Source organism: Vicia villosa, linkage group LG6 (assembly GCF_029867415.1).
Source record: "Vicia villosa cultivar HV-30 ecotype Madison, WI linkage group LG6, Vvil1.0, whole genome shotgun sequence".
Lineage (NCBI taxonomy): Eukaryota > Viridiplantae > Streptophyta > Magnoliopsida > Fabales > Fabaceae > Vicia > Vicia villosa.
The window spans coordinates 18,593,252-18,612,236 of record NC_081185.1 but is presented as its reverse complement, the minus strand read 5'-3'; the positions used below and the strand labels follow the sequence as shown (position 1 = coordinate 18,612,236).

The following is an 18,985-nucleotide window of genomic DNA, read 5'->3' as shown; positions in this document are numbered from 1 at the left end:
TGTTAACCTCCATTTGATCCAAGGTGAGTTCCATAGTTAGAACTTGGGGTAGGAATTGGAGTTTTGTGAATTGCATGTTTAAAAAATGAATCTTCTCTTATAATTGAGACCGGAGGTAGTAATATATGTCTATTTTAAAGTATTAAGAATATATAAATGGTTTATAGGAATAAATGACAAAAAATGTATTACTACCTCCGGTCCCATTTATAAGAGAAGATTCCTTTTTTAGATACATTGAATAAATAATGTATCTGGACAATATATTGTCCATATACATTATTTATTCAATGTATCTAAAAAGGAAATATTTTATTATAAATAGGACGAGAGGGAGTATGATTTATTAATACTCAATATGATTAAAAAAAATTGTGTCTTTGGTCAGAATTATTAGAGAAACGTGACAATGTTATATAGAGAAAATAAATGGATTATTCATTGTTTCTAAAACAAAAACTATTTATTATTTATAGGTCAAAAGGGAGTATTTCTTAAAATATTCAAAGAATAAATATAACTTTTCGTAAAAATCGTCATCATATTATAATGTGTATTTATTAATATCTTTCTTGAAACACTTTTAATAATTAAAAATAAAGTTTTCAACTAACCTATTTTAAAATTTCTAGACGTTAAGTTTTTTTGACCAGGTACATAGTGTATTGTGACACATATTCTTGACATAAGCTCCTATAAATAACATCTTTCAGGAGCTCACAACATATCAATATTGCTTCACCATCACTTTTGGTTATTGTATCTTGCATAGAGACATGGCCAAAATTTTAATCTTAGTAGTAGTCTTACTTCAAGTGAGCTCTTTCATGGGCTTTGCTAAAGGGGTTTATACTCACAAAAAACACGCAAAACATCACCTATCAGCTCCAACTCCATCCCCTGTTCATTCACAATCTTCTTACTCTTTTGATTCTCTTGATTTGGATCATCATCACAAAAAACATCCTAGACATCACCCATCATCCCCATCCCCTTCTCCTAGTCAATCAACCTATACCTCCTCTATTGATTCTATAGATTTAGATCGTCATCACAAGAGACATCATCGTCATCATCCATCAACCCCAAGCCCTTCTCCTATTCAGTCACCATCTTCCGTCCATATTGATTCCGTTGATCTAGACCATCATGGCAAGAAACATCATCATCATCATCATCCATCAGCCCCTATCCATTCCCCTATTAAATCACCATCTTCTTTAATTAATGATTCCTTTGATGTGGATCATCACCACAAGAAACATCATCGCCACCACCCATCAGCCCCAACCCCTTCCCCAGCTCGATCACAATCTTCCTCCTCTATTGATTCTCTTGATTTGGATCGTCATCACAAAAAACCCAAGAAGCATCACCATCATCACCCACCAGCCGCAACCCCTTCCGCATTTTGATCTTCGTCTGCTTGAATTAGTACACACATTGAAGAGGATTAAATAATGAAAATTTATATTCTATGTTTAATTTGTGTAAGAATTGCATATCAATCAAATCATGTTTATTAATTTACTCGTCTTTTGCTCTACTGCTCTTTATCCTTTTAGTTTTGAATAACATAAATGATTATTTTGTAATTTCAAATTTCTATGTTGAGTATTTCTATTTTTATAAAGAAAGTAAAATACATCAATGTTTTTTCTTAAAGATGGTGATCTACAATAGAAATGAAATAACTCATTCCTATTTAGAGAAGATAATTTACATTGTTATAAGCTTTTGTAATTTCTCTACGGGAGAAACAAAGTTTGACATTGATTTTATCGACAAGCTATGAATTTCCACTTTAATCTTATTATACTTAGAAAAATATTGTCAGATCTTTTTCTGTGTCGCATGAATTTGGTACAAATATCTCAAAAAATGAATATTTTTTTAAAATTTATTCTCACTACAAATAATAATATGGGATACATTTCCTATTCTCGGAGAAGCTTAAAAGCCTATTTTATTCTCAACGTCTATTCTTTATAATATAAAAAAGAAGAAAATAATTGACTACATATCTATTACTATTACTTTGGGCCAACCTTTAACTTGTAACTTTTATTATTAAAATTTTCTTAAGTAATATTTTATTCTTTTTTTAAAATGGAGTAATATTTATTTTTCAAAAGATACAAGCCAATCCCTTTTTAAAACTAATATAACTCTAATTTTTAACCTAAAGTATCTCTTAATTATTAATGTTTTTTTATTTGTAAAAATAAATTATTTTAGGATCACTATATAACTAGTTTTTTTATTATCGGCAATAACTTCAATTTATTTACAAGCATTTTAAGTGCGTCGAACATTCTCCAACCAAAAATATTTTTGAAAATAAATTATAATATTTAAAGTCTATATTTCCACCTAAAATTAAATATATTGGGACGGGTGAGGTAGCTCAACTATTAAGTGCTAGTTGAGTTAAATGAGTGTAAATTGTTGATCCAAAGTTCAATCTCTAACTCTAAATTTATTCATATTTGTATATTAATGTAAACAAGTTGTTGATTTTTATAAATCAACAATTTTTTAAAAATTAAATTGTATTAAAATGTTATATATTATTGATATACATTTCATCAAATTTATTATTACTTTGACTCAATACTAAATATGTTTTGAATAAGGGTAAAGTACATCAAAAATAGTATTTATTTTTTTAAAAAATGTGTTATAAAAAACAAAAAAAAAATATATATATTAAAATTATTAATAATATAATAATTAAAGTTTTTAAAAATTCAAATAAAGTTTCTCTTTTTTTTTCTTTATAATATAATAATATATATCTATTTTAAAGTATTATGAATATATACATGGTTTATAGGAATAAATGACAAAATGTATTACTACCTCCGGTCCTAATTATAAGAGAAGATTCATTTTTTAGATACATTGAATAAATAATGTATCTGGACAATATATTGTCCAGATACATTATTTATTCAATGTATTTAAAAAGGGAATATTTTCTAATAAATAGGACCAGAGGGAGTATTATTTATTAATACTCGATATGATTAAAAAAAATTGTGTCTTTGGTCAGAATTATTAGAGAAACGTGACAATGTTATATAGAGAAAATAAATGGATTATTCAATGCTTCTAAAACAAAAACTATTTATTATTTATAGGTCAAAAGGGAGTATTTCTTAAAATATTCAAAGAATAAATATAACTTTTCGTAAAAATCGTCATCATATTATAATGTGTATTTATTAATATCTTTCTTGAACACTTTTAATAATTAAAAATAAAGTTTTCAACTAACCTATTTTAAAATTTCTAGACGTTAAGTTTTTTTGACCAGGTACATAGTGTATTTTAACACATATTCTTGACATAAGCTCCTATAAATAACATCTTTCAGGAGCTCACAACATATCAATATTGCTTCACCATCACTTTTGGTTATTGTATCTTGCATAGAGACATGGCCAAAATTTTAATCTTAGTAGTAGTCTTACTTCAAGTGAGCTCTTTCATGGGCTTTGCTAAAGGGGTTTATACTCACAAAAAACACGCAAAACATCACCCATCAGCTCCAACTCCATCCCCTGTTCATTCACAATCTTCTTACTCTTTTGATTCTCTTGATTTGGATCATCATCACAAAAAACATCCTAGACATCACCCATCATCCCCATCCCCTTCTCCTAGTCAATCAACCTATACCTCCTCTATTGATTCTATAGATATAGATCGTCATCACAAGAGACATCATCGTCATCATCCATCAACCCCAAGCCCTTCTCCTGTTCAGTCACCATCTTCCGTCCATATTGATTCCGTTGATCTAGAGCATCATGGCAAGAAACATCATCATCATCATCATCCATCAGCCCCTATCCATTCCCCTATTCAATCACCATCTTCTTTAATTAATGATTCCTTTGATGTGGATCATCACCACAAGAAACATCATCGCCACCACCCATCAGCCCCAACCCCTTCCCCAGCTCGATCACAATCTTCCTCCTCTATTGATTCTCTTGATTTGGATCGTCATCACAAAAAAGCCAAGAAGCATCACCATCATCACCCACCAGCCCCAACCCCTTCCGCATTTTGATCTTCGTCTGCTTGAATTAGTACACACATTGAAGAGGATTAAATAATGAAAATTTATATTCTATGTTTGATTTGTGTAAGAATTGCATATCAATAAAATCATGTTTATTAATTTACTCGTCTTTTGCTCTACTGCTCTTTATCCTTTTAGTTTTGAATCACATAAATGATTATTTTGTAATTTCAAATTTCTATGGTGAGTATTTCTATTTTTATAAAGAAAGTAAAATACATCAATGTTTTTTCTTGAAGATGGTGATCTACAATAGAAATGAAATAACTCATTCCTATTTAGAGAAGATAATTTACATTGTTATAAGCTTTTGTAATTTCTCTACGGGAGAAACAAAGTTTGGCATTGATTTTATCGGCAAGCTATGAATTTCCACTTTAATCTTATTATACTTAGAAAAATATTGTCAGATCTTTTTCTGTGTCGCATGAATTTGGTACAAATATCTCAAAAAATGAATATTTTTTTAAAATTTATTCTCACTACAAATAATAATATGGGATACATTTCCTATTCTCGGAGAAGCTTAAAAGCCTATTTTATTCTCAACGTCTATTCTTTATAATATAAAAAAGAAGAAAATAATTGACTACATATCTATTACTATTACTTTAGCCAACCTTTAACTTGTAACTTTTATTATTAAAATTTTCTTAAGTAATATTTTATTCTTTTTTTAAAATGGAGTAATATTTATTTTTCAAAAGATACAAGCCAATCCCTTTTTAAAACTAATATAACTCTAATTTTTAACCTAAAGTATCTCTTAATTATTAATGTTTTTTTATTTGTAAAAATAAATTATTTTAGGATCACTATATAACTAGTTTTTTTATTATCGGCAATAACTTCAATTTATTTACAAGCATTTTAAGTGCGTCGAACATTCTCCAACCAAAAATATTTTTGAAAATAAATTATAATATTTAAAGTCTATATTTCCACCTAAAATTAAATATATTGGGACGGGTGAGGTAGCTCAACTATTAAGTGCTAGTTGAGTTAAATGAGTGTAAATTGTTGATCCAAAGTTCAATCTCTAACTCTAAATTTATTCATATTTGTATATTAATGTAAACAAGTTGTTGATTTTTATAAATCAACAATTTTTTAAAAATTAAATTGTATTAAAATGTTATATATTATTGATATACATTTCATCAAATTTATTATTACTTTGACTCAATACTAAATATGTTTTGAATAAGGGTAAAGTACATCAAAAATAGTATTTATTTTTTTAAAAAATGTGTTATAAAAAACAAAAAAAAATATATATATATTAAAATTATTAATAATATAATAATTAAAGTTTTTAAAAATTCAAATAAAGTTTCTCTTTTTTTTTCTTTATAATATAATACTACCTCCGTTCCTTTTTATAAGAGAAAATTCACTTTTTAGATTCATTGAATAATCAATGTATCTAGTCTATAAGGAGACCAAGTACATTAGTTATTCAATGAACCTAAAAAATGACTTGTCTCTTATAAAAAGGAACGGAGGTAGTAATATATATCTATTTTAAAGTATTATGAATATATACATGGTTTATAGGAATAAATGACAAAATGTATTACTACCTCCGGTCCTAATTATAAGAGAAGATTCATTTTTTAGATACATTGAATAAATAATGTATCTGGACAATATATTGTCCAGATACATTATTTATTCAATGTATTTAAAAAGGGAATATTTTCTAATAAATAGGACCAGAGGGAGTATTATTTATTAATACTCGATATGATTAAAAAAAATTGTGTCTTTGGTCAGAATTATTAGAGAAACGTGACAATGTTATATAGAGAAAATAAATGGATTATTCAATGCTTCTAAAACAAAAACTATTTATTATTTATAGGTCAAAAGGGAGTATTTCTTAAAATATTCAAAGAATAAATATAACTTTTCGTAAAAATCGTCATCATATTATAATGTGTATTTATTAATATCTTTCTTGAACACTTTTAATAATTAAAAATAAAGTTTTCAACTAACCTATTTTAAAATTTCTAGACGTTAAGTTTTTTTGACCAGGTACATAGTGTATTTTAACACATATTCTTGACATAAGCTCCTATAAATAACATCTTTCAGGAGCTCACAACATATCAATATTGCTTCACCATCACTTTTGGTTATTGTATCTTGCATAGAGACATGGCCAAAATTTTAATCTTAGTAGTAGTCTTACTTCAAGTGAGCTCTTTCATGGGCTTTGCTAAAGGGGTTTATACTCACAAAAAACACGCAAAACATCACCCATCAGCTCCAACTCCATCCCCTGTTCATTCACAATCTTCTTACTCTTTTGATTCTCTTGATTTGGATCATCATCACAAAAAACATCCTAGACATCACCCATCATCCCCATCCCCTTCTCCTAGTCAATCAACCTATACCTCCTCTATTGATTCTATAGATATAGATCGTCATCACAAGAGACATCATCGTCATCATCCATCAACCCCAAGCCCTTCTCCTGTTCAGTCACCATCTTCCGTCCATATTGATTCCGTTGATCTAGAGCATCATGGCAAGAAACATCATCATCATCATCATCCATCAGCCCCTATCCATTCCCCTATTCAATCACCATCTTCTTTAATTAATGATTCCTTTGATGTGGATCATCACCACAAGAAACATCATCGCCACCACCCATCAGCCCCAACCCCTTCCCCAGCTCGATCACAATCTTCCTCCTCTATTGATTCTCTTGATTTGGATCGTCATCACAAAAAAGCCAAGAAGCATCACCATCATCACCCACCAGCCCCAACCCCTTCCGCATTTTGATCTTCGTCTGCTTGAATTAGTACACACATTGAAGAGGATTAAATAATGAAAATTTATATTCTATGTTTGATTTGTGTAAGAATTGCATATCAATAAAATCATGTTTATTAATTTACTCGTCTTTTGCTCTACTGCTCTTTATCCTTTTAGTTTTGAATCACATAAATGATTATTTTGTAATTTCAAATTTCTATGGTGAGTATTTCTATTTTTATAAAGAAAGTAAAATACATCAATGTTTTTTCTTAAAGATGGTGATCTACAATAGAAATGAAATAACTCATTCCTATTTAGAGAAGATAATTTACATTGTTATAAGCTTTTGTAATTTCTCTACGGGAGAAACAAAGTTTGGCATTGATTTTATCGGCAAGCTGTGAATTTCCACTTTAATCTTATTATACTTAGAAAAATATTGTCAAATCTTTTTCTGTGTCGCATGAATTTGGTACAAATATCTCAAAAAATGAAATTTTTTTTATATTTATTCTCACTACAAATAATAATATGGGATATATTTCCTATTCTCGGAGAAGCTTAAAAGCCTATTTTATTCTCAACGTCTATTCTTTATAATATAAAGAAGAAGAAAATAATTGACTACATATCTATTACTATTACTTTGGGCCAACCTTGAACTTGTAACTTTTATTATTAAAATTTTCTTAAGTAATATTTTATTCTTTTTTATAATGGAGTAATATTTATTTTTCAAAAGATACAAGCCAATCCCTTTTTAAAACTAATATAACTCTAATTTTTAACCTAAAGTATCTCTTAATTATTAATGTTTTTTTATTTGTAAAAATAAATTATTTTAGGATCACTATATAACTAGTTTTTTTATTATCGACAATAACTTCAATTTTTTTACAAGCATTTTAAGTGCGTCGAACATTCTCCAACCAAAAATATTTTTGAAAATAAATTTTAATATTTAAAGTCTATATTTCCACCTAAAATTAAATATATTGGGACGGGTGAGGTAGCTCAACTATTAATTGCTAGTTGAGTTAAATGAGTGTAAATTGTTGATCCAAAGTTCAATCTCTAACTGTAAATTTATTCATATTTGTATATTAATGTAAACAAGTTGTTGATATTTATAAATCAACAATTTTTTAAAAATTAAATTGTATTCAGATGTTATATATTATTGATATAAATTTCATCAAATTTATTATTACTTTGACTCAATACTAAATATGTTTTGAATAAGGGTAAAGTACATCAAAAATAGTATTTATTTTTTTAAAAAATGTGTTATAAAAACAAAAAAAAAAAATATATATATATATATTAAAATTATTAATAATATAATAATTAAAGTTTTTAAAAATTCAAATAAAGTTTCTCTTTTTTTTTCTTTATAATATAATAATATATATCTATTTTAAAGTATTATGAATATATACATGGTTTATAGGAATAAATGACAAAATGTATTACTACCTCCGGTCCTAATTATAAGAGAAGATTCATTTTTTAGATACATTGAATAAATAATGTATCTGGACAATATATTGTCCAGATACATTATTTATTCAATGTATTTAAAAAGGGAATATTTTCTAATAAATAGGACCAGAGGGAGTATTATTTATTAATACTCGATATGATTAAAAAAAATTGTGTCTTTGGTCAGAATTATTAGAGAAACGTGACAATGTTATATAGAGAAAATAAATGGATTATTCAATGCTTCTAAAACAAAAACTATTTATTATTTATAGGTCAAAAGGGAGTATTTCTTAAAATATTCAAAGAATAAATATAAATTTTCGTAAAAATCGTCATCATATTATAATGTGTATTTATTAATATCTTTCTTGAACACTTTTAATAATTAAAAATAAAGTTTTCAACTAACCTATTTTAAAATTTCTAGACGTTAAGTTTTTTTGACCAGGTACATAGTGTATTTTAACACATATTCTTGACATAAGCTCCTATAAATAACATCTTTCAGGAGCTCACAACATATCAATATTGCTTCACCATCACTTTTGGTTATTGTATCTTGCATAGAGACATGGCCAAAATTTTAATCTTAGTAGTAGTCTTACTTCAAGTGAGCTCTTTCATGGGCTTTGCTAAAGGGGTTTATACTCACAAAAAACACGCAAAACATCACCCATCAGCTCCAACTCCATCCCCTGTTCATTCACAATCTTCTTACTCTTTTGATTCTCTTGATTTGGATCATCATCACAAAAAACATCCTAGACATCACCCATCATCCCCATCCCCTTCTCCTAGTCAATCAACCTATACCTCCTCTATTGATTCTATAGATATAGATCGTCATCACAAGAGACATCATCGTCATCATCCATCAACCCCAAGCCCTTCTCCTGTTCAGTCACCATCTTCCGTCCATATTGATTCCGTTGATCTAGAGCATCATGGCAAGAAACATCATCATCATCATCATCCATCAGCCCCTATCCATTCCCCTATTCAATCACCATCTTCTTTAATTAATGATTCCTTTGATGTGGATCATCACCACAAGAAACATCATCGCCACCACCCATCAGCCCCAACCCCTTCCCCAGCTCGATCACAATCTTCCTCCTCTATTGATTCTCTTGATTTGGATCGTCATCACAAAAAACCCAAGAAGCATCACCATCATCACCCACCAGCCCCAACCCCTTCCGCATTTTGATCTTCGTCTGCTTGAATTAGTACACACATTGAAGAGGAATAAATAATGAAAATTTATATTCTATGTTTGATTTGTGTAAGAATTGCATATCAATAAAATCATGTTTATTAATTTACTCGTCTTTTGCTCTACTGCTCTTTATCCTTTTAGTTTTGAATCACATAAATGATTATTTTGTAATTTCAAATTTCTATGGTGAGTATTTCTATTTTCATAAAGAAAGTAAAATACATCAATGTTTTTTCTTAAAGATGGTGATCTACAATAGAAATGAAATAACTCATTCCTATTTAGAGAAGATAATTTACATTGTTATAAGCTTTTGTAATTTCTCTACGGGAGAAACAAAGTTTGGCATTGATTTTATCGGCAAGCTATGAATTTCCACTTTAATCTTATTATACTTAGAAAAATATTGTCAGATCTTTTTCTGTGTCGTATGAATTTGGTACAAATATCTCAAAAAATGAATATTTTTTTTAACTTTATTCTCACTACAAATAATAATATGGGATACATTTCCTATTCTCGGAGAAGCTTAAAAGCCTATTTTATTCTCAACGTCTACTCTTTATAATATAAAGAAGAAGAAAATAATTGACTACATATCTATTACTATTACTTTGGGCCAACCTTGAACTTGTAAATTTTATTATTAAAATTTTCTTAAGTAATATTTTATTCTTTTTTATAATGGAGTAATATTTATTTTTCAAAAGATACAAGCCAATCCCTTTTTAAAACTAATATAACTCTAATTTTTAACCTAAAGTATCTCTTAATTATTAATGTTTTTTATTTGTAAAAATAAACTATTTTAGGATCACTATATAACTAGTTTTTTTATTATCGGCAATAACTTCAATTTTTTTTACAAGCATTTTAAGTGCGTCGAACATTCTCCAACCAAAAATATTTTTGAAAATAAATTATAATATTTAAAGTCTATATTTCCACCTAAAATTAAATATATTGGGACGGGTGAGGTAGCTCAACTATTAAGTGCTAGTTGAGTTAAATGAGTGTAAATTGTTGATCCAAAAATTTATTCATATTTATATATTAATGTAAACAAGTTGTTGATATTTATAAATCAACAATTTTTTAAAAATTAAATTTTATTAAGATGTTATATATTATTGATATATTTTTTTTCAAATTTATTATTACTTTGACTCAACTAATCCTTTGGACTTCTCTACTAATACCTTATACCCATTCTTAATATATAGTTATACATGCAATAGGTCGACCTATTGCAAGCAGATTCTGAAAAATTCCAAGTAAGGAGTGAATGCGTCGACGCATTACATGCATAGGTCGACGCATGGAACTTTGGGGAAATCTCGGGTATGCGCACGCTGACCCTTCAGGTCGACTCATTCAGCTTTTGCAACCTCAGGTGAAAAAGGGGAATGCGTCGACGCATGGAAGGATTAGGTCGACGCATGCAACTTTGGGAAATCTCGGGTATGCGCACGCCGACCCTTCAGGTCGACGCAAGTGTATCACATCCCTCATTTTCAAGTGCAACAAACTCAATAGGTTGACCTATGCAGAGAGCAGGTAGACCTGTCGCTTCTTAAATTGGTTTTTCTGCTGTGTTCAAATTGATTATGCATTAAGTGTGGTATAAATACTCAAGTGATCATTCTATGGAAAAAATAACAAGAAACGTGAAATATAGACTCAGCATCTTCTCATCTTCAACCTTTCGCTTATTGATCGAGAATCACACATAATCATCTTTCTCGATCGAAGTAAGGAACGTGTGTTGATAAGGTTCGACGATAGAGTTTGCCTTGTTCGAGATTCGACGGTAGACATTCATCTTGTTCGAGTGAAGAGTGTTGAGGGTGTTTCTTGTATAAAACCTTAGGGTTTTTCCTTCCTCATCAAAGATTTTGGGTTTGAAGGTTTTTGACGATCGATTTGCTTTGGTAACAATTCAGCCGTGCATAAGGGTTTGAGAGATTGAAGATCTACTCAACAAACTTGCTACAACCGGAGGATTGAGAAAGAAAAGATCGAGGTCTTAATCGTGAAGATTGGACATCGACTTGATTCGACTCGAATCAAGGGAAGGATCGAAGTGTATTTCAATTTTACTGCATTGTTGTAGTTGGTGATTGGTACTTTCTTTCCTTGTTAAACATTTTGCAATTAAATAAAAACTTTCCTAATTTCAATTGAAATTACGGGCTGACGTACTCCTGCGAGGACGATAGAGGAACTGCCTAAACAAATACTGTGTTCCTTATCGCTTTTACTTTATCGCATTTTCACTTGTTTTCGTTTATTTCCATTATTGAACAACAACTAAAGTTAAGTAAAATATCGATCACCAAGTGTTCGATAAAATTACTCAATCACATTTTTGTTCATATTTTAGTGAAAACGTTCATTGTGAGTAATATACCATATAGTGTGTAATTGAGACAATCGAGATTTTCGTTAAAACATAATTCATCACTTGTCATTCTCATCCGTTTGGTTTATAGCACATATCCGGTCCCCGATAACATAATCATCTTAGACGATTAAGTGATTCAGGGAAGTCACGTTTCAAATAGATAAAATTTTCTTAGGTCGAAAAAGGTGGTCTATTCACCCCCTCTAGACCAGTCCTATCGTCTAACAGTTGTCTCCCACCAAGCGCTTTGTTTTATGTCGTAAGCTCGATGATTTTAAAATAGAAAATTATTTATCCGAATGAGCGGGCAGCTCGTCAAGTTTAAAAATTGGAATGTTTTCATCGTGTTCGAGATGATGGTAATACTTAAGACGTTGCCCATTTACGACAAAAGGTTTGACGTTTCTCCTTTGATTTCTATCGCTCCGGTCGGAAATATGTTAGTGATTTCGAAAGGGCCAGACCACCTAGGTCGTAACTTTCCAGGAAATAATTTTAATCTAGAATTAAATAGAAGTACTTTATCGCCTATGCTAAAAATTTTCCTAGATATACGCTTGTCATGCCATTTTTTCGTTCTCTCTTTATAGATTTTGGCGTTTTCGTAAGCGTCTTGTCTTAGTTCGTCTAATTCGTTTATGTCCAGAAGTCGTTTCTCATCAGCGGTAGTGTAGTTTAAATTTAAATTTTTAATGTCCCAATAGGCTTTATGTTCTAACTCTACCAGAAGGTGGCATGATTTTCCATAAACGAGTTTGAATGGGGTACTTCCAATTGGAGTTTTGAAAGCTGTTCTATAAGCCCATAAAGCTTCATTTAACTTGGATGACCAATCCTTTTTAGATATGGCAACAGTTTTCTCCAATATTTGCTTAATTTCGCGGTTAGATACTTCTACCTGTCCGCTTGTTTGTGGATGGTATGGTGTAGCTATTCGATGATTTACTCCATATTTTCGAAGGATTTTTTCAAGGATTCTTGAAATGAAATGGGACCCACCATCGCTAATTACCAGTCTTGGCACACCGAACCTAGGAAAGATGACGTTTTTGAGGAGTTTGATAACTACTAGTGTATCGTTTGTAGGAGAAGCGATAGCTTCTATCCATTTCGAAACGTAATCGACAGCTACGAGTATATATTGATTTCCGAATGATGATGGAAACAGACCCATAAAGTCTATTCCCCAGACGTCAAATATTTTTACTTCTAGGATGCCCTTTTGAGGCATTTCGTCACGTCTCGAAATATTTCCAGTTCGTTGGCATCTATCACAGTTTAATACAGCAAAATAAACGTCTTTCCACAGGTTGGGCCAGAAGAGTCCAGATTGAAGGATTTTGGCGCAGGTTCTAGATGTGTTATGGTGTCCTCCACATGGTGCAGAATGACAATGTATTATTATGCTTCCTATTTCTTCCTCGGGTACACAACGTCTAAAGATTCCATCGGGGCCTCTTTTGAAAAGGAGCGGGTCGTCCCAATAGTAATGTTTTAGGTCATGGAAGAATTTCTTCTTCTGTTGGTAACTTAGATCAGGAGGAAGTACACCAGCAGCTAGGTAATTTACGAAGTCTGCATACCAAGGTGTGTCAGAGCGGGCTAAAGCTACTTCTGCGAAGTTATTGGTTTCAGTGATTGGATGGTATGGTTCTAATTCGTTAGCTTCTAACTGAGCTATGAGTCTTTCATAAGGGAAATCATCGTCAATTGGTACTTGTTCGGGTTTCAGATTTTCCAGTCGAGAGAGGTGATCTTCTACGACATTTTCAGCTCCCTTTTTATCTTTAATTTCCAAGTCGAACTCTTGTAATAACAGGATCCATCTTAACAGTCTCGGTTTGGCGTCCTTCTTGGTTAAGAGGTACCTAATGGCGGCATGGTCAGTGTATATGATTATTTTGGCTCCTACCAGGTAAGAACCAAACTTATCTAACGCGAATGCGACAACTAATAATTCTTTTTCTGTCGTGGCGTAATTCATTTGAGCTTTGTCTAGGGTTCTACTCGCATAGTATATGACATGTAGTTTCTTATCTTTTCTTTGCCCTGGAACGGCTCCTACAGCATAATCGCTTGCGTCGCACATTATTTCGAAAGGCTCATTCCAGTCGGGAGGTTGCATAATTGGCGCAGAGATTAATGCTTGTTTAAGCGTATGGAATGCTTCAGTGCATTTATCGTTAAAAATGAATTCGGTGTCTTTCATCAGTAATTCGGTTAAGGGTTTGGTTATTTTAGAGAAATCCTTAATGAAACGTCGGTAAAAACCAGCGTGTCCTAGAAAACTCCTTATTTCTCTAACTGTTTTGGGAGGTTGAAGGTTTTCGATAATTTCGATTTTAGCTTTATCCACTTTGATCCCTCTATCGGATACGATGTGTCCAAGTACGATTCCTTGTCGAACCATGAAATGGCATTTTTCCCAATTAAGGACTAGGTTAACGCTTACGCATCGTTTAAGTACCAATTCAAGGTTCTCTAAACATGTTTCAAAACTTCCTCCACAGACTGAGAAGTCGTCCATAAAGACCTCCATTATTCCATCCAGGAAGTCGGCAAATATTGCCATCATGCATCTTTGGAAGGTTGCGGGTGCATTGCAAAGTCCGAAAGGCATTCGTCTATAAGCGAATGTAACATAAGGACAGGTAAACGTGGTCTTTTCTTGGTCGTCAGGGTGGATAGGAATTTGGAAAAATCCGGAGTATCCATCCAGATAACAGAAATGTGAGTGTTTAGCTAGGTGTTCGAGCATTTGATCTATGAATAGTAAAAGGAAATGGTCTTTTTTCGGGTGGCTTTGTTTAGCTTCCTATAGTCAATGCATATTCTCCATCCAGTTTGGGTACGTTATGCTACAGATTCTCCTTTTGCGTTAGTGATTACAGTAACTCCTCCTTTCTTTGGTACGACATGAACAGGACTAACCCATTTACTATCGGATATTGGATATATGATTTCGGCTTCTAGCAGTTTTTGGATTTCCTTTTTAACCACATCGCTCATAATGGGATTTATTCGCCTTTGATGTTCCCTAGAGGTTTTACAATCTTCTTCGAGCATAATGCGGTGCATACAGAGGGAAGGACTTATTCCTTTCAGATCCAATATGTTATATCCTAAAGCGGTTGGGTATTTTCTTAGTACGGTAAGTAGTTTTTCAGTCTCGGTTTGTCCTAAATTGGCGTTAACTATAATTGGTCGATTAAGTTCTTCGTCTAGGAATTCGTACCTAAGATCGGTAGGTAGTGTTTTAAGTTCTATAGCATGTTTCTTAGGCCCAGGTATAGGATCAGGAGTTAATGCCAAACATTCACTCAGGTGGTTATCTTGATATTCCCTACGCCAGTTGTCATCTTCAAAAATTGGCGGTATAGGAATTCTTAAGATCTCGGATTCCTTATGTGGTTCGGATTTTATTTCATTCACACACTCGTCGATTATGTCGGCAGAGCAGCATGTGTCAATTATAGAAGGTGCTTTTAGGAATTGGGAAAGAATAAATTCGATTTCCTCTTCTCCTACTTCGAAGGTAAGCTTTCCTCGCTTGACGTCTATAATTGCACCAGCGGTTGCTAAGAATGGTCTTCCTAATATGATCGGGATGTTAGAATCTTCTTGGATATCCATTATGATGAAGTCATTTGGGATGTAGAATTGGCCTACAGGAACAGGGATATTTTCTAACATTCCTACAGGTTATTTAATTGAACGGTCAGCTAGTTGAAGAGACATTCTCGTTGCCTTAAGCTCACCCAGATCTAGTTTCTTACAGGTTGAGAGAGGCATCAAACTAACACTGGCTCCTAAGTCGCACAAGGCTTTCTCTATAATAGTCTTTCCTATTACGCAGGGTATAGAAAAGCTACCAGGATCTTTCAGTTTGGGAGGCATGTTATTTTGGATGATAGCGCTACATTCAGCGGTAAGTGTTACAGTTTCGTTATCCTCGAGTTTCTTTTTGTTCGATAGAATTTCTTTTAAGAATTTAGCGTACGAAGGCATTTCAGTTATGGCTTCTGTGAACGGTATGGTTATGTTTAATTGTTTCAGAAGTTCTACAATTTTTTTAAATTGCGCTTCGGTTTTGGATTTAGCTAATCTTTGAGGGTAAGGAATTGGTGGCTTATAAGGTGGTGGTGGAACGTAAGGTTTTTCTTTTTCAGGTTCCACTTCGTTGTTGTTCTCATTGGTCTTAGCAGTTTGATCATCAATTGACGTCTTTTTGGTTTCCTTTGGCTCTTGTTGTGACATGAGTGCGTTTTGAGTTCTAGGATCAATGGGTCCATCGTAGTTCGTTCCACTTCGTAGTGTTATCGCGTTCACATGCCCTTTAGGATTAGGTTGTGGTTGAGCAGGAAACATGCCAGCAGGGGCAGTAGTAGGTGCTTGTTGTTGAGCTACTTGTGAAATTTGAGTTTCTAACATTTTGTTATGCGTAGCTAAGGCATCTACTTTGTTCGATAATTGTTTTAGTTGCTCGCTATTGTGGATGTTTTGATTTAGGAAGTCCTTATTGGTTTGTTGTTGGGAAGCTATAAAGTTTTCCATCATGATTTCTAGATTCGACTTCCTAGGGGCGTTTTGAGCAGCTATAGGCGCTTTTTAGCCAGGAGGGACAACAGGTGCTTGTCCAGGCGCGTACAACGCATTGTTGTTCTTAAACGAAAAGTTTGGGTGGTTTTTCCATCCAGGGTTATACGTGTTAGAATAAGGGTTTCCTTGGGCATAATTTACTTGATCAGATGGGATACCAGTCAAGAGTTGACATTCGGCAACTGCGTGTCCAGTTAATCCACAAATCTCGCAGTTAGGTGCTACGGCAGCAGCGGTGGCTGAAGGAGTGATGGTTAAGTTTTCGATCTTTTGAGTTAAAGCGTCTACTTTAGCATTAACGCGGTCTATACCACTTACTTCGTACATTCCTCCTTTGGTTTGGGTCTTCTGTAGAGCGGCTCGTTCTCCACCCCATTGGTAATGGTTTTGTGCCATGTTCTCTATGAGGTTGTATGCTTCATCATGGGGTTTGTCCATTAGTGCTCCGCCAGCAGCGGCATCTATAGTCATTTTAGTGTTATAAAGGAGACCACCATAGAAAGTATGGATGATCAGCCATGGTTCGAGTCCATGATGAGGGCATAGTCTAAGCATGTCCTTGTATCGTTCCCAAGCCTCGAAGAGTGATTCGTTATCTTTCTGGGTAAATCCATTGATTTGACCTCTTAGCATAGCAGTTTTGCTAGGCGGAAAGTATCTTGCTAAAAATACTCTCTTCAATTCGTCCCATGTAGTTATGGAATTAGAAGGTAGGGATTGAAGCCACGCTCTAGCTCTATCTCTCAAAGAGAAAGGAAAGAGACGTAATCGAATAGCTTCGGAACTAACGTTGTTAGCTTTGACAGTGTCAGCATATTGCACGAACACAGATAAATGGAGGTTGGGGTCGTCTGCAGGGCTTCCAGAGAATTGATTCTGTTGAACAGCTTATACCAACGAAGGTTTCGGTTCGAAATTGTTCGCCTCAATCGCAGGTGGTGTGATACTTGATTGCGGTTCAACGCGTGAAGGAGCGGCATAGTCTCTAAGAGGACGAATAGCAGCCATCTCTAACTTCGGGGTAATTTGGTTGATTTGATCAGTAAAGGTCAATTCCTGATTAATCGGAATTGGTGCTACTTCGGGAAGGTTGCGAGCTCGAAGTTTGACGTTAATGAAACATTCGATCTCGTTGATTCGATGTATTAAATCTCCTCCTTGTGAACGAGTATTTGGCATACAATCGTCCAGAAAGAAAGGAAAGAATTGCCCTAGTCTCTACGGTGTAACAGTGAGTTACGATATCGACTTAAATAGTCCCCGGCAACGGCGCCAAAAACTTGATCGCAACTTTACGTGTCTATTAATCTTATGACTGCAAGTGCACAGTCGTGCCGTGTATTTTTAAAAGATATCGAATCCACATGGACTATGAATCGATCTACCGTTATCTAAGGTTACTATGTAAAGCTAAGGCTGCTAATATTTTGATTGTTCCTAAGGGAAAGTGATTGTGAATATTAAGAAATATAATAATAGACGGATATCAGTATGTATTTCGTTTAACTTTAGGTGATCCGAAGGTCCATTGGCTAATGCATAATTCGATTAAAAATCTTTATTAATTCAATTGATTAAAAGTCCTCCTCTCAAACTTTCGCTCTGTTGATTTAGACTACTATCCTAACTCGTAATGTACGCTTTCGCCATCCCAATAGATTTTAGAAAATCTTTTTGGAAACAACGTAATTAATAAAATGCTTGCTTTATGAAGTTGTTATCTATTTAAATCCCCTAATCTCAAACTTTCGCTCTATTGACTCGGAACATGCTAATATTCCTAACGTATGCTTTCGCCATCCCGCTCGGGTGTAAAAACATTTTTTGAAAATACATAAGTTCTAATTAGTTTTAATACGCTTTCGCCATCCTTAAAACTAATGTCCTATGTCTACTATCCAGTTAAAGATCTCAAACTTTCGCTCTATTGATTTTAACCTTTGACCGTCTTAACCCCTCAAATTTTCGCTCTATTGGTTTTAAGACTTACTAATTAAATTAGACATACAAACCAAAAACAAGTGATATTTAATAAAATATAATTAAGCCAATTTATTTCGGATCCCACGGTTAACTTACTTTACATACCGATATCTTAGTTAATTAGCCAGACATACTAATACGGTTAAGCATGCATAAATTAATTTGGTTTATAATAAAAGGCATGTTAAATGGCATATAATATATCATGCAATAAGGATAATAAATAAAGCGGTAAATGATAAACCTGAATAAAATAAATTGCAATTGAATCTTGAAGTACCGAACTTCCACCACAGGTTGGCTGGATCGTTCTTCGGAATTAAACGGACAGAAATTTAAAACAAGGAAATAAAAGGATAAATCTAACGTAAGGCTAGATTTATAAAAGGTTCACAACAATTTCCGGTGTAGAAATTGCTGTGAG

At 32.7% G+C, this 18,985-nt stretch overlaps 4 protein-coding genes and 1 non-coding gene across 5 annotated transcripts; all 5 read left to right on the top strand.

Moving 5' to 3' along the window:
* The first annotated feature begins 776 nt into the window (after window positions 1-776).
* Window positions 777-1,415, top strand: LOC131613294 (uncharacterized). Its single transcript, XM_058884977.1, has one exon. It carries the CDS (start codon window positions 777-779, stop codon window positions 1,413-1,415), a length of 639 nt encoding a protein of 212 aa, XP_058740960.1.
* Window positions 1,416-3,442: 2,027 nt separating this feature from the next.
* LOC131613293 (uncharacterized) lies at window positions 3,443-4,081 on the top strand. The gene has a single exon (XM_058884976.1). It carries the CDS (start codon window positions 3,443-3,445, stop codon window positions 4,079-4,081), a length of 639 nt encoding a protein of 212 aa, XP_058740959.1.
* Window positions 4,082-6,256: 2,175 nt separating this feature from the next.
* On the top strand, window positions 6,257-6,895 carry LOC131613292 (uncharacterized). The gene has a single exon (XM_058884975.1). The coding sequence runs from the start codon at window positions 6,257-6,259 to the stop codon at window positions 6,893-6,895; it is 639 nt and encodes a 212-aa protein (XP_058740958.1).
* Window positions 6,896-8,927: 2,032 nt separating this feature from the next.
* LOC131613291 (uncharacterized) lies at window positions 8,928-9,566 on the top strand. Its single transcript, XM_058884974.1, has one exon. The coding sequence runs from the start codon at window positions 8,928-8,930 to the stop codon at window positions 9,564-9,566; it is 639 nt and encodes a 212-aa protein (XP_058740957.1).
* A 7,538-nt stretch (window positions 9,567-17,104) lies between these two features.
* Window positions 17,105-17,211, top strand: LOC131615344 (small nucleolar RNA R71). The gene has a single exon (XR_009287764.1). It is a non-coding gene; the product is annotated as a small nucleolar RNA R71 (small nucleolar RNA).
* Window positions 17,212-18,985: the final 1,774 nt, after the last annotated feature.

Coding starts and splice junctions, on each gene's coding strand:
- LOC131613294 (XM_058884977.1), top strand. CDS start 777: ATGGCCAAAATTTTAATCTTAGTAGTAGTCTTACTTCAAGTGAGCTCT.
- LOC131613293 (XM_058884976.1), top strand. CDS start 3,443: ATGGCCAAAATTTTAATCTTAGTAGTAGTCTTACTTCAAGTGAGCTCT.
- LOC131613292 (XM_058884975.1), top strand. CDS start 6,257: ATGGCCAAAATTTTAATCTTAGTAGTAGTCTTACTTCAAGTGAGCTCT.
- LOC131613291 (XM_058884974.1), top strand. CDS start 8,928: ATGGCCAAAATTTTAATCTTAGTAGTAGTCTTACTTCAAGTGAGCTCT.